Source organism: Aplidium turbinatum, chromosome 7 (genome assembly GCF_918807975.1).
Source record: "Aplidium turbinatum chromosome 7, kaAplTurb1.1, whole genome shotgun sequence".
Taxonomy (NCBI): Eukaryota; Metazoa; Chordata; class Ascidiacea; order Aplousobranchia; family Polyclinidae; genus Aplidium; species Aplidium turbinatum.
In genome coordinates this window covers 31880398-31896223 of record NC_137478.1, presented here as the reverse complement: position 1 = coordinate 31896223, position 15826 = coordinate 31880398, and the positions used below count along the sequence as shown (strand labels likewise).

The window sequence follows — 15826 nt, the reverse complement described above, 5'->3', positions numbered from 1 at the left end:
TGGATTCTCAGTGTTAACAAGGGTTGACGCTCCCACTAGACGGAGCATGTTACAACCAAGACAGGCAAACTTGGTGCTTATGGCCTTTGAACATTCTGTATCGAAATCTATCGATTTAGACTTGTTTGTGAGACGGTTTGCATCCAAACATCCGCGACTGCAATTGCAATAGACTAGCTCACGGGAGTACAGGCGGAATGTAATCATATATATCAAAATCCTCGGCACTAGCTTCTTCGAGCCAGTTAAAGTTTTTACTCATAACAAGTACCGCTATTTATACAACAAGTCAACAATTGCTGTGTTATGTTGGTCATTGTAATATGGTTGCCGTAATTTAACTAGCGGATAAAATAAGAGACCAGTGTTGGTCTTAACATTAATCTGATATATTGCAATTTTTGTGGATACCAGTATTTAAGAGGTTAAAATGCCAACATCATTCAAAATTTTTCGCCCCCCCCCCCCCCCTAACAAACAGTTGGCCCCCCCCCCTTGCTCTGCGGTCTCGCTACGACCCTGGGCGGTTCAGTTTTAGGGGTGTGCGCTTGAGCAACAAAAAAACTGCTCTCATTCAGCGGCACCTAATAAACGGAATAATTCACAGGCAACAACAATTGGTAACTTCACTCTGTCAATATCGGTAATCAAGCTTGCGTCAGTGGTTCAAAGCCCCTACAAGTATGCGAAACTGCAAGGAATACCCTATGAAGGTTTTGTCAGTCCGATGATAAAGATTCAAACCAACAACAAAAGCGACTAAGAGTGGATACAATAAGGAGAGATGCCTTATTTGGCAACAATTTTTCAATTTTAACTTTAGCATTTGATGCATGCAACAGAATATTGTTTGACCCTTGGCAGTGGCGGCTCATGTAATGGTGCTGTGGCGCTGCAGCACCACCAAATTTTTCCCTCGTTCTTCCCGTTATAAGAAATGTAGCAAACGTTGTGATTTTTTATTATTTTTATTAATCTGTTTACTGTTTAGATTTGTAGATCTTTCCAACCTTTTCGCTCTGTTAACGGGAAACGCTTTCTAAGATAGGGAAACTACCTCATTGTCACATCAGAGCCACTGGTCACATGATTGCTTTTTGATGACGCTTTGGCTGGCTCAAAAACTAAAACAGCTCCAAGGCCCCGATGTCATCAAAGCAAACAAACCAAATGAAAGTCATGTGACAATGACGTAGTTTGGCTGCCTTAGAATGCAAAGATGGGATGATCCTGGAGCTGTGTAAGCACAGCTCCAAGAGTTGCCAGTTCTACGGTTTACCCGGGGAATTGGATTATATTTGTTTTGGAGTCGCGGGAAAATTTTAGCAGTTGTGTTTTTTTGTTTGGTTTTGTTATATTTTTATCAATTTTTTTTGATTTTGACTACATTTTGCGCGAATTTGTTATATTTGGGGCTACTTTTGAGCTTGTTTCATCTCCTGTGAGGGCTACTTTTCAGTAGCATTTGGACTGGGAATTTTAAAAACATCTGGTAACCTCGATTCAGCACCAAACCAACACTTCGAGATTTACCTATTGGCTGCAGCCTGCAGTACAGCTTAATGGAAAAAAAGTATTAAATTAAAAGTATGTATTACGTATGGCCTACTGTGGATAGTCTGGCAATGGGCATAAGCGCATATCCCAAACTGCTGGGGTGAGTAAGCCGGTTGGGCAATTATTTAGAGACAGGGCACACTTGAACTCTGTGGCCAAACTGTTCAGCTCTATGACTGAGCTGCCATTTATATAAAATTTAATGAAAACCTGAAAAAAATAAATTCTGTGATGATGCATTGATCTACAAACCGGTACAGATATTGCGTATGTATCTGAAAATGAGCCTCTCGCCAAACATATGTAATAACAGTAGGTAGGCCTAGTGGTACAGCGAAGGACATTTTCACTTGTACATATGCGTTATAAGCCTACTTGAATTTGAATACAGTGTTTTTTTTTAGATGGCAGAATACAATACCATAGCAGTTTAATATTTACCAGTATCTGCATTCGGCAGTAACAATTTAGCTTAATATAAAACATTAGGCTGCTAAACCACTGTTGATTAAACTGTAAATTTTAAGGTTGATCAACCTAATTAGCTAGAGTTGATACGAAAGCTGAGCAGCAGATTAAGCTATTATTGTCATACAGTGTTTTGTACAGTATATGTGGCAAGTAAACTTAGAACTTATTGTTTGTTAAATTAATGTATGCCGGTCACAAAGCTGTTCAACTGTTCATAAATTGTATTATAAGCTACCCGTCAACCGGGGTGACTTTGTTCACCGGGGTGACTTTGATCAGCACTGTTTTAGCTTTGTAATTGCCAATTTGAGTAACTGGACTTCGCTCAAGTACTTCAGACCCCATCCTTGGAATTTGAGCGAAGTCCAGTTACTCAAATTGGCGATTACAAAGCTAAAACAGTGCTGATCAAAGTCACCCCTGTGAACAAAGTCACCCCGGTTGACGGGTAGGCAATAGGGGCTGCAATAATAATCGAAACATACAGGACTTACAAAAGAAACAATTTTTTTGTGCAGTAAATTTTGATAAAACTCTGGTTCGTTTTTGGTCTGCTGTACAATTTCAATATGCATTAACATTTTCTCTATTTTTCATAGATGTACCGTAGTAGGCCTACATGCTAATAACTTGACACGCATGCCATCATACTAATTTTTCTGGATTTGGAGTGAATTCAAGAACTTTGGAAGTTAAATGGATATCGGAATCATGAATACAGTATCCGAATACCACCGTGATACTTAAACGTAACCAAGGAGGAATTTAAAAAGTTTATGGGAGGAATTGATATTTCCACAGTTCTGGATTAGAGAGATTCTTTTCAGCAACAACAGAAAAGCTCTTCGCATTCTTATTTCTTTTCGCGTCTGAGTGAGTGTGCGTATCAGGATTTCCTTCTCAATTACAAACTGAAAGCAAGAAAAGATATCAACTTGATGTTGAGGACGTAGTGCGTGAATGTACAATGTACATGTACCTACCTAATGCACTCACCGTCACAAACCATACCTTGTATTGTACAGTAGAACTTGCATGTAAGTTACTGGTTCCACAACCAGTACATGCGAATACAACATTGGGGATCTACCTTCCCTAATTCATGTACACTGTACAGTTATTCATGGCGTCAGACAGGGTGAAATCCTACGCCCTTTTTGCTGTTTATGTAGATGACTTAACAAAGCAACTAAATGCATTATCAATAGGTTGCTACATCGGTCATGTATGTTTAAACAATCTTATGTTTGCTAACGATATGTGTTGTTTTGCCCAGAGTTTGAAAGGTCTCCAAGCTATTTTGTCACTTTGCTCCGAATATGCTAAATCTCATGATATTATGTTTAATGCATCAAAGACACATTGCATTTGCTTTAGTAACAAACGCATGAACTTATAATGTGATTCTGTTGTGACTTGTGACCCTTCAAGGTCAACACGTTGAGTTTGTGCAGTCAACCAAATATCTTGGTGTGCTTATTGATTACATGTTGTATGACAATAGTGATGTAAAAAGACAAATCAGAGCTTTGTATTGTGCCGCTTATAATGTGCCTTCGTTTGTCAAACATTGTAGTGTGGATGTAAAACAAGCTATATTTCGAGCTTATTGCATGCCTCTTTATAACGCACACCTATGGACCAATGTCTCTGTTAAATCGAAAAGAAAGTTTAAAGTTGCTTACAACAAGTTATATAGAGGTCACGAGGTGTATTTGGTTTATGTGGATTTGAAAGTGTGAGCACTCACCAAGTTCGCTGTAATGTATTAACGATTTGATGCTCTAGACTAGAGTCACACCGTGCAGAGTTGCTACGTTCTATTCATTTACGTCTCCACTCTCCAGAGTTATTTACAAGACGTTTTTAAGACATAAACAACACTGTATTTCACTGTGAAAATGAGTGCTGTCACAATTAGAAGATCTGCAACAATAAATTTCTATTTTTCTTCATATGTTCTGCTTTTCCTTTTTTGGCGTTCTGTTTAATATAGTGCTACAGTATACGCAACATATCACAAGGTTATATAGAAGAGAAAAGGAAGTTAGCCAGGGAATATGTTAATAAGTATCTAAGTCATTAACTTTTTCAGAGCTGTATGTATGTAATTTTGGGTGCAACCTAGTTCGTACCTTGAACCATTCGTACAGTCAGTTCGTACCCTGAAAAGATCGAGAGAAAAAATTAAAAAAGCCGAAGTCGCTGATCGCAGTTTAATAGCACAAAGTCGAAGTCGCTGATCGGAGTTTCCCCAAACAATTTGAAATAAACTCGAGGGACAGCGGAAACTGTGGTTAGCGGTAATTGCAAAACTGCGGGAAAATGTTTGTGGAAACTGCGATCAGCAAGGGTTAGAGCATAGATTACTCTACGGTTAGAGTTAGGGTAAGCGGAAACTGCGGAAAAATGTTTGCGGAAACTGTGATCAGCGAGGGTTAGAGCATAGATCACTCAATGGTTAGGGTGAAAGTTAGCGGAAACTGTGGAAAAATGTTTGCGGAAACTGCAATCAGCGAGGGTTAGAGCATAGATAACTCTATGGTTAGAGTTAGGGTAAGCGAAAACTGCGGAAACATGTTTGCGGAAACTGCGATCAGCGAGGGTTAGAGCATAGATTACTCTATGGTTACTTAGGGTAAAAGCGGAAACTGCGGAAAAATGTTTGCGGAAACTGCGATCAGCGAGGGTTAGAGCATAGATTACTCTATGGTTAGAAATTAGGATAAGGGGTAACGGAAACTGCAGAAAAAAATTTGCGGAAACTGCAATCAGCGAGGGTTAGGGTTAGAGCATAGATTACTCTATGGTTAGGGTTAGCGGAAACTGCGGAAAAATGTTTGCGGAAACTGCAATCAGCGGACTTCGGTTTTGTGCTATTTTTTCTCTTGCTCTTTTCAGGGGGAAAATTTTAAAATGATTGCGGAAACTGCGATCAGCGACTTTGGCTTTTTTTGTTTTTTTTTCTCGATCTTTTCAAGGTACGAACTGACGGTATGAACTGTTCATGGTACGAACTAGGTTGCATCCGTAATTTTTAACAGCCTAGCAGCAATTTAGCCAATTATAGACATGCCAAGTGCAGAAATTTAATTTTTTTACATTTGCATCTGCATGATAAAGTTCTAATCGCGAAAGTTTTATCTTAACTTTTCATTACAATTTAGAGCTGAAGATGCGCACAGAATGCACCAAATTAAGTGTCATTTTTCAAAATTTTCTGGGGGAGGCCCCCCAGTCCCCCCGCCGTTTTACTCGCCTTCTGCGAAGACGCAGCCGGGCTGCGCCCGTCCGCAGCACCACCATTTCACAGCTCAACAGCTTTCACAGCTCACCAGCCGCCACTGACCCTTAGTATGTATATTTTTAATTTTTCAAGTATTTCAATTACAATGCAAACTGCGCTCAAATAAGTTCATTACGTAACTACCTAGTACCTTTCTTTACAACAGCTCAAAAATCCCGGTAATTATAGAGTTAAATTTGACGCCTACACAACTTGATGCTAGAATCACAGTGGTTGAAATTTTTTGTTCTCTTGCAGTAAAATGTAGCAACAAATTTGAAAATGTGATATTTATGTGTAAAAAAGTCAAAAAAGTTATGAATATCAAAGTAGACTAATCTACATATCATAGAAACCCCACAAGCAAACTTACCAAGATTGGTTAACAAGTCACCTTCATCCACCAATTCATTATTCGGAACAACTGTTCTGGTTTGTTTGTGAGACATTTTGTATTTAGTTTAAGAAACTTGACAAAAGAACAGGTTAAAACTAAGTATCTGTAGTTGATGCTGCAAAACGCAAATGTGATTGATTTTAATGGTGCTTTCCTCAAGAAAAACATTGCGAATCAAGCAATCATCAAATTCCAGTGAGCAAGCCAACATAAACCATTATCTTCAAGAATAGTTTCCACTGACACATATCAATTTTCGTATTTTTTTTGGCTACAAGCCAGCTTGTCAACAAATGATACAATCTAATCCACGCGGAATTGTTCTAACTCAAACTTATTTTCATCACCAAGACTACAAACAGCACAGTTTAATTCGGTTATTTTGTTTTGACTTTCATTTGGCTACAACCCAGTCCCAGACCTCAAACTTATAGTACAGCGGAATGGTCGTAACGTGAGCAAACCGTAAACAGAAAAAATGGAACTTCTTTGTGGGAAACAGCAAACCTCCAGCTATAAGTTGATTGCGTTACATCGTTGGTACATGTTGAATCAACGTAAATAAAAATATTAAGATTTTGCTTGATAAAGAGTCAACTACTTTTTGCCTTTGCATGCCATCTGCAGTCTGCACGTTCAGTCTTTCACTTCGAGGGAGAGTAGAAAATAGTTGACATACAAAATTTTAACACAGATTTTATTGCATCTCATTACTATTGAGCACAAATTAGTGATAAAGGACAAGGGATGGTGCCTGTAGAATATAGTTGACATATAAAATTTATAAAACAATATAAAGTTTTAAGCCATGTTTTAGAAAATGAATTTTTATCGCATGTCGTTATTATTGAACGCAAACTAGCGATAAAGAGTAAAGGGCTGTTGACTGTGGTGTGCTAGTCTTTAGAGCACAAGGGAGTGGACACAACAATTGACGCAGTTTGTACGAGGGCTGATACACTTCATACAACAATCCTAGTCTTTGTATATATTTAAAAACAATACTATGCTCTTGTTTGGTGTCGCAATACTCACTGCCACAACATTGATTTCGTGCAATAGCCTTGTGTCTTTGATTCCCTCATGGGAGAAATTTCGAGCTTGTCTCGTTTGCAACCATCATCACTAGTGACACAAGTTCTAGCAAATACATCTCGTTTCATTGTATTGTTGTTTTGTACTCACATTCTTGGGATGCATTCTTGATGTATTGCAGCTTGCTGCTTACATTGTACAACCACATACTACATCAGATTTGCGTTGTGTGTCCTTACATTAACCCAGGCCTTGTGATTGTGGAAGATAATTTACAAATTGTAGCCCAATGGTAAGATTATTATCTGCTTTAGGTACTCAGCAAAAGCATACTTGAACAACTAAAGGAGGTAAACAGATACTGTTGCAAGTCACGTGGGTTTAATCTGCAAAGAAGCTTCGTGTTAGGTCAACACATTTCAAAACAAGTTTTACAAATTAAAACTCTTGTCATAAAGTAACTTGAATAAAATTAGAAGTAGATTAACTTAAATTTAAACGATTCTTTGAACATGACGCATTTCACAATTGAAAGAAGTTCTTATATTGGCTTCTTTTCTTTCCCGCCCGTTTAATTAAAATATTCAGCCACCGGTCATAAGTCTGGTGAAACAGGAAGAATTAAGGAACCAAGATATTTTGAATTCCTAGCACGTTGGAGCCGAGTTGAGTTCACGATGAGCTCGTCTCTATATTAAAACAATGGGATAGAATCATGTTGGGGAAGCTTCAGTGGATTAGATGACGAGTGCTCGGTTGGTATGGACAAGTTGCTCCACAACTTTGATCTTGCTTGTTGTGTAGCCTTCTATGTTGAGCTGTAGAATGGTGGGCGTCTGAACTTATCAGTTTCCCCTTGCAGCTGTGCCATACGGGTGGAGGACTGGAGGTTCTTTGTTGGCAAGTTTCGTTTCTCATCTGCTAATGTGCAGATGGTACTCACAGGATGGATCATCGTGAATCTAGGGTGGTAAAAGGATGGACCCTCGTCCCCAGAGGCTCACACGAAGACGACGAGTGGATTAGATGACGATGGATTTCATTTATATTGTCGGCCATTGTGACGCACTACAGGTTGTAAAAGGCTCCTGTGTTACTGTACATTAAGCATTGTCAAAATTGAAAGGAATTATTCATCAAAAGACGTTGTCGATTGCAATTCGCTGTAAATTCTAAAACAGAAATCTTCCCCGCACATGCAACACTGTAATTGTGTGGTGCAGTCTTAATACGACACCGGATAAAATTAAATCCTTCAATTGCCAACCATCAAACTGTTAGACATAATCCTATCTTTATGAACAAATCGGTTCAAATTGTATTTAATTTATTCATATAAATAGAAAGCATGGCAGTATTGCTAGGCTTCCATGTGTGGGAATTCAAACTACTGCAAATCATTCAGAACGACAATGACAACTTAGCTAACTTGATTCCGCCAAGCGCAAATATCAATAACTCCGCTATGGGTATATTATCTTACAAATTGTTTGTTCATGATTAATTTATCGTAACTAAAATCTTCCAAAGTGCTTGTTCATTGTTTGCAGGGCACTTATGATCTCAACAATGTAGCATTGTGCGGGACAATAATAGCTCGGTAAACGGTCGGCGACGTGGAAGTGCAAACAATTTGTGACTTTGCTAAGTGGAAAGTTCTTCAAACTGTTGGCTCATGATGAGATAAATTTGTGCAACATATCAACGAACAATGTGGGTGATGCCAGGACTAGATACAGCGAACTTTAAACTGTTTGTTTGATAACACTGGTTCTTGTAAATTGCCAACCTGACATCGGATGATCATAGCCGTAGGAGATGGGGGGGAGGGGGGCGGTCACCTCCTCGCTGAAAAAAACGTCGCGAATTTGGGCAAAAATGTCCAGTTATTTTGGCAAATCAATGGTTTCATGTTTCGACATCTTACAAGTTTAGGAACTTTACATAATTACCGAGTGAAGTTTTCGTTTGAAACTTTTATGAACCAACTACCGTAACTGTCGCCAACATTAAAATCATAGTCGATTGTTCTTTAAAATTTTAATATAGGTTTAAAAGTTTCATCGTAAAAGTTGAGTAAATTTTGGCTGACGCCTTCTTGTGGCTGCGCCTCTCCAAACTGCGCTGACACTGTCTGATTTTTGAAGCGCTGAGGAGCAACGCATATCTGGATAGATACAGCACCACCATATATGAAAACACATTACATTATATAACAAATTTTTAAACTATTTTGATTTTTATTGTTTGTGGATGATTTCGATGATGATGATGTCGCTAAACCTTCTTGTGACGTCACAATTGCTGATGACCATTGATGGAACCACTGAGATAGACCCTCGCCACTTTCCAGCCCAGGCAACCAACTTCGCTTCTGGTGGATCGTGGTTCGACTCCATGTCTGGTTAGCGAGTAAACAGTTTACCCTTAGACTAAAAAAGCTTCTTTGAAAACTTAATCACGACAGTTTCATTTACAAAGTGAGCTTTGAACCACAGACGAAGACCCGTCCAACGAGTGAAGTATCCAGTAGTCGAAGTGTTCTCTGAAATCTTTCATCTACTAGATGGCGCGTAATCTACAGCTACCTTTGACGTAGGTTACTCAAGCGTAGAAATGGTTTCAAGAAAGCATAAGCAAAAATGGCAAGAGAAGGTAGGTAGACCACAGTCTCTATAATACTAGTCTGGAAACTCAATGGCGTTGCTAGGCAAGGCTGTGTCTTTGCATTTGAGACAGCGCCTCAAGTGTTGGTAGGGTACTTTTGCAAGTCGTAGCCAAAAGTCTATAGGCACTAGGTAGGCTTAGCCGAGTAATGTCAACTGCAGGTTGTTTTAACTTTTAGTAGGCTAAATTCTTATTTGCAGATTACCGCTAAATAGGCCTAGGCTATTTTTTCTTATTACCAGATTATCCATCTAAGTTGGTCTTAAGTTTTTAATATGGAGACTGTGGTCAAATTACAGAATCTGCTTGGAAGGTAGGCTATGCAAATACAGGCATATTGCCAACTATCAACGGTGAAACTGCATGATATTGTGGTTGCAGATTGTTTTTAACTAATGTAGAATGTTTAGGATGTTAGTTACAGTTAATATCTAGCATGACTACAAGTAGTTAAAATATGATGTGAGTTTTCAAATTGCTAAGGAATTGATTACTTTATAGTTTGAAGTAGTGGTCTTTAAAGTTCATAAGTTTCAATGTACCAAGTATATTAGGGTGGCCAAAACAAATTGAAATTTTTTATTTTTGTTTGCACACCCTCTCATTTGAGGAGGATTCATGAAAAAATAACACTGTAAAAATTTGAAGTGAATCCGACAAGAGGAAGTGCTCTCCCACCGACCTCAAAGTTTGCTTTTATTGGCATAATTCGTCAAAATTCCTTAAATATGTGACGTAATTCTTTTTTGACTTATGTACATTGCAGTTGCAGCACTTTTGTTTTAACCATTGTTTTACTCTGAATTTATGATACAACAAGTGTTTCCACATGCAGAAAAACATAAATAATGCACAAAATAGATCACATTAACAAGCGTTTGGTATGAAATTAAATGCACTAAACTTTAGCAAAAACCGCATAAAAGTACGTTCACCAGTCACGATCGCAACGCTTTAGGTGACAACACATTGCCCAGAAAAAGCAAACGAAACGTTTGTAAAGAGTCAAGCCATTGATTTTATTTAATGGAGATGTTGGCATGTTGGCTTTTACTTGCACTTGTTGGAAGCAGCTTTCTGTGGTGCTCGACCACCTGATAGAGGAGCTGGCGCTGCTGTTTATTTTCCGTAAGGACTTCATTGAAGTGAGTAGCTAATTTGACTGCCCAGTGCCCGCTCTGCACAATCATTGACGGCTTTGAGACGACGGCATGCAAGAAATAGCAGCCTTCGATTAAATGCCTGCTGCACGACAGTGATAGCTCCAGTGTGGATTCTCATATTGCTTGATGTTGTGTCAAAACAAAGTGCAGCTAAATGCTCTGCTACAACTCGTGTATGAATTCCACTACTTTTTGGCCCATTAGTGATCCCGTTCCAATAGGCAGCTTCGGAATGCCAAGCGGTATTTCAACATGCATACCAAAAACTACAATGGCCAAAGAGTCGCACTGTGTGCCAGTGACATTAGTCAAATGGTACCATGAAAATGAGCAACAAGTGGAACTGTTGGTTAAATTTTTTCCGCACTGCAGCTGCAAGGCTTTCACGTGAGGTGTTTTGAGCATTCATGACAGAGGAATGTGACATTGTCAATTCATTTACATCAATTCCAGCTGCAGCAAGATCAGGAGTGATGATCATCATTGCTTGACGACTTGATGTTATAGTTCTGTTCAGTGCTGCATTAAACAGTGGATTATCGATAATGCAGCGTTTTGGTAATGGCTGCTCCTACTGAGTTTTCTTTTGTTTTGCTGTTATTTGGATTTGTGGTGCAAATAGTGGGTCACTGGAAGAATCTTTATCATCTGCTGATCATTTTCAGATGAGAAAGCAGCAGCACTTGATGGTACTGGATCAATGCGATTTCTGTTGCGTCTTTGTTCATCATCTTTGCGCTTTCTATACTTTGCAGCAGCTTTGCGATGCATTGGGTCCTCAGCTAGGAAGCTGAATTTCGCCTCCCTTTGTGCTTTGATTCTCCTATATGCTCTTGATGGATGCGTTTTAGTTTGGTAACAACGTGAGTCTTTGCAGTGGTAGCGATATTAGCTTTCACCCACAAGAACTGTACTGCAAGCAAGTGGCAGTGTAACCTTATTGACCTTCATCTCGTAGTAGAGGTGGTGAAGAACCACACCCCATACAGGCAGCTGACATGGCCCCTCAAGAGAGTCAACACTAGAGAGTGGGTGTCCATTTGTTGACTGTCTTGAGGGGCCATGTCAGCTGCCTGTATGGAGTGTGGTTCTTCGCTGTCTCTGCTACGAGATGAAGATCAATAAGATTACACTGCCACTTGCGTGCAGTACAGTTGCACATGAAGTAATATTAACTACTACTATCTACAGGCTTGTTTATGGGACATTTTTTTCTGTCCCATCCCATAGCAATTCATGCCTGTCCCATCCCATCCCATGGGATTCCCATCAAAATATAATTCAATAAATTTTATTAAATTTATGGAAATTTAAGTCTAATGTGTACTAGATAGGACTAAATGTACAAAAAGAGATACAAAACGACAAAATTTATTGACTTTGTTAACTTTAAAGTTCAGAAAAGTTGTCTATCTATGACAATTCATATCATTTTTTAAATAAAAATGCCTAGCTACTGTCCCATGGGAAATGCAATTCGTGCTGTCCCATCCCATCCCATGGGACATTTCCCATGGGATTCCCGTGGGAATCCCATTCCCATGGACAAGCCTGACTATCTATGCCACTTTTTGGTTTGCAGCACCTTCATCAATATCTGCCCCTACAAATGACCTAGCAATGTTACAGCTCACAGAGGATTATAAAGAGGTTGACAATGCAATTTCTCAGAAAAAAGTTGAGGTTGCGCTTGTGGTACATCAGTGAGGATCTTGCTGCACTACCTTTATTCAATGATAATAACACAGATGATGAAAAGAAAGCAATCGTTAATGCTCTTAAGAAAGACCCATTTCCTGAAGATGTTCGTCGTGTTGCCCCAAACAAAATTGTCAAGTTTCAACGTCTCTCTTTGGCACAGTTTATAACCCAGCATTCACTTAACCTTTTCGAGTCACTGCTTCTGTCGACACATGGCGTGATCGTGATGATTATGAAGAAGCCTGCAAAGTTTGGCTTCATCTCAAAGCCGTCAATGATTGTGCAGAGCGGGCACTGGGCAGTCAAATTAGCTACTGACTTCAATGAAGTCCTTACAAAAAATGAACAACAGCGCCAACTCCTCTATCAAGTGGTCGAACACCACAGAAAGCTGCTTCCAACAAGTGTAATAAAGTCAACCAATAGCTTGACTCTTTACAAACATTTCTCTTGCAATTTCTGGGCAATGTGTTGTCACCTAAAGCGTTGCGATCGTGACTGGTGAACGTACTTTTATGCGGTTTTTGCTAAAGTTTAGTGCATTTAATTTCATACCAAACGCTTGTTAATGTGATCTATTTTGTGCATTATTTATGTTTTTCTGCATGTGGAAACACTTATTGTATCATAAATTCAGAGTAAAACAATGGTTAAAACAAAAATGCTGCAACTGCAATGTAGATAAGTCAAAAAAAAATTACGTCACATACGGTATTCAAGGAATTTTGACGAATTATGCCAATAAAAGCAAACTTTGAGGTCGGTGGGAGAGCACTTCCTCTTGTCGGATTCACTTCAAATTTTCACAGAGTCATTTTTTCATGAATCCTCCTCAAATGAGAGGGTGTGCAAACAAAAATAAAAAATTCAATTTTTTTTGGCCACCCTAAAGTATATACAGCAGCTTAATAATTGAAGGGTTTATAATTACTAAATATTTGTGGAAGCTTTAAGCTGAAGTAGGCTTGAAATTAGTACCGTAATTGGCAGATGCTACTTAGCCAGCATCATTTCCAAAAACATTGATTGATCAACTAATTCAGTTGACACTTATTTTTAAAAAGTGCATAAAGTTGTTTTATTTAGTGATAGGCCTACAACAAAAAGTTGATATGTTTCAATCTGTGGCACTCAAAATAGTCACTCCCAAAAATAATTTGTAAACAAAGAGCATTAGCAAGACAATTTTAAGTACGGTACTGGTAAGTATGCAGGTTCAGTAATTTAAAGCGACAAAGTCACTCATAATATACTCATAGTATATAGGCTCATAATATATAGGCTACAAATGTGTCATGTCAAATGCACTTCTTCATTTTGGTGCAAAATATCTTAAGTGGAACAAGAAAGAAGATAACATACGTAACTTTATATTTTTATCAGTAGTAAACAAACAAGTTTTTTGCCAAAACATCTGCAGTCTGTAGTGTAAACTGACAAACAATAAATATTCAATGGCAAGTTAGAATAAACTTATTGGGCCTATTAACCTAGAAAACTAGCCACAAGAATGGGAAAAAATTTTGACTGTATTTCACATATTCTTAATGAACAGCAAAATTGTTGATTGTGACAAGTATAGACTTGACCAGTGCATCATAATTTGCACATGTCTGATATTTACATAATGTAATTAATATCTTTTAAAAATTCTTCAGTATTAATTACCTGTACAGTGTACAGTACATATATATATATTTATAGACTTTGAATAAGACAAAAGTAGCCTACTGTTTCATCTTGAGTCTAGGTCAATTTCCATTGGCAACAAGTGCCTTCCTTTTAACTAACCAGTGCCTAATATTCCTGGCAGAAAAGTTTATCTACTAACCAGCCTTTCAACAACCTATGTTTTGGTCTTCTGCTGAAGAAGCCAAAATTCAATTCCTTAATAATTTGAACTCACATCATCTTTTAACTACTTGTAATCATGCTAACCTAAGCCTCAGAAAAGTAAACCAAACGAATTTTTCTAGATAAATACTGGAACTAACATCCTAAACATTCTACATTAGTTAAAAACAAGTCTGCAACCACAATATCTTGCACAATTTCACCATTGATAGTTGACAATATGCTTGTATTTGCATACCTTTGGTGCTTTGCTTTCATAATATACCCTACCACCACTAGGAGCGCTGTTTCACGAGCGACGACAACTGCCTTTTTCGTTAGCCTTCCAGACTAGTAATATAGAGACTGTGGGTAGACTGCGCGTGTTTGATATTGACATGCTGATTATTAAATTATTGATTAATTATTATCTGTAATGTTTGCTGATGAATCCAGTTTGTTTTTATGTGGTAACAATATTAGCGAGCTTTATGAACTGGCCAATATGGAAATCATGAGCTCCGTTAGAGGGGGGGCCGCGGGGGTGATTACCCCCCACCAATTGGAGTGGGGGGTAACTAATGCAAAATTACCCCCCCCCCCCACTAATGTAGAGATAAAAATTTAATTTTTATATTTTTTCTACTTTTGTGTTTTATTTTCATTTTTTTTTTTTGCACAACTTTTTAGTTGTTTGCTTGGAAACTCCGACTCGCAAGACAACGCAAATATGCAATAGAGACCTGCATGTGCATAATGCTATGGGAATTGTTCAGGAGCTAAGTAGTTTGCAAAATCAGTCTGGCAAGTTCAAAATCGCCCTGCAGGAGGAATCCCACCATGGCTTGCACACTTTGTGCCAAACAAGATGGCTGACACGTGTACCGGCCATTTCTTCAGTGTTATCAAACTACGAGCATTGCTAAACACACTTCAAAATTTCAACAATGCGAAATCATTAGGCCATTATTCCCAATTATTGCAAGGCAACACATACTTTGCATTGCAGTTTTGCCAAGTTTTATTCAAACCACTTGAAAAGATAACTGGCCTGTTGCAGATAAGTCTTATACCATCAGCGACATGATGGAGCTGGTTGAAAACTCAAAAGTTAATTACCAGAATCTTAGAGATGAAGAACAATTTATGCAGTTATACAAGGAATTTCAGCAGCAAGTAGATAGCTTTAGGCTTAGCTAAAGTCCAAATTTCAAGAAAGCGCTGTGAGCAAAGTGCTTCCCATGACCTCGCTTCTCATTACAGAAGGCAGTTCTGTGCATCTATTGACAGCATAGTGCAGCAAGGCCTCACCCACCGCTTCAATGGCGAAGGAATTAAAAGTCACCGAATGCTTGAAGTTTTAGTATCTGGCACAGTCAACGACAGTGCTGTTACAGCGTTGGAACGATATGGCTTCGACGTGAAAATTTTAGGCCAAGATTTAAGCCACTTCCATCAGAAATTTGGGCCGATCAAGTATGTGTGCGATGTTCCAAACAAGTTAATGGGACTTAGGCCTATTATTGTCAAAGAGTTTTATGCCAGTGTGGAAAAACTTGTAAATTTGATATTGGTCAATGGCCCTTCTTCTGCAGAAGCTGAAAGATCGTTTAGCTCGCTCCGCCGCTTAAAAACATGGCTCCGAAGCACAATGACTGCTTCAAGACTCAATTTCATTGCCATGTGCCATGTCCATTAAGTGTATTTGGATGAGCT

At 38.6% G+C, this 15826-nt stretch overlaps 1 protein-coding gene across 1 annotated transcript in view; it reads right to left on the bottom strand.

Annotated features, from left to right (window-relative positions):
* LOC145773988 (uncharacterized) overlaps positions 1 to 5822 on the bottom strand; it is a 32136-nt gene extending 26314 nt beyond the window's left edge. The window contains exon 1 of the mRNA XM_082585117.1: positions 5688 to 5822. Coding sequence (XP_082441243.1) covers positions 5688 to 5763 — 76 coding nt within the window. The 5' untranslated portion in view covers positions 5764 to 5822. The remainder of the gene's footprint in view (positions 1 to 5687) is intronic.
* Between the last annotated feature and the right edge of the window lie 10004 nt (positions 5823 to 15826).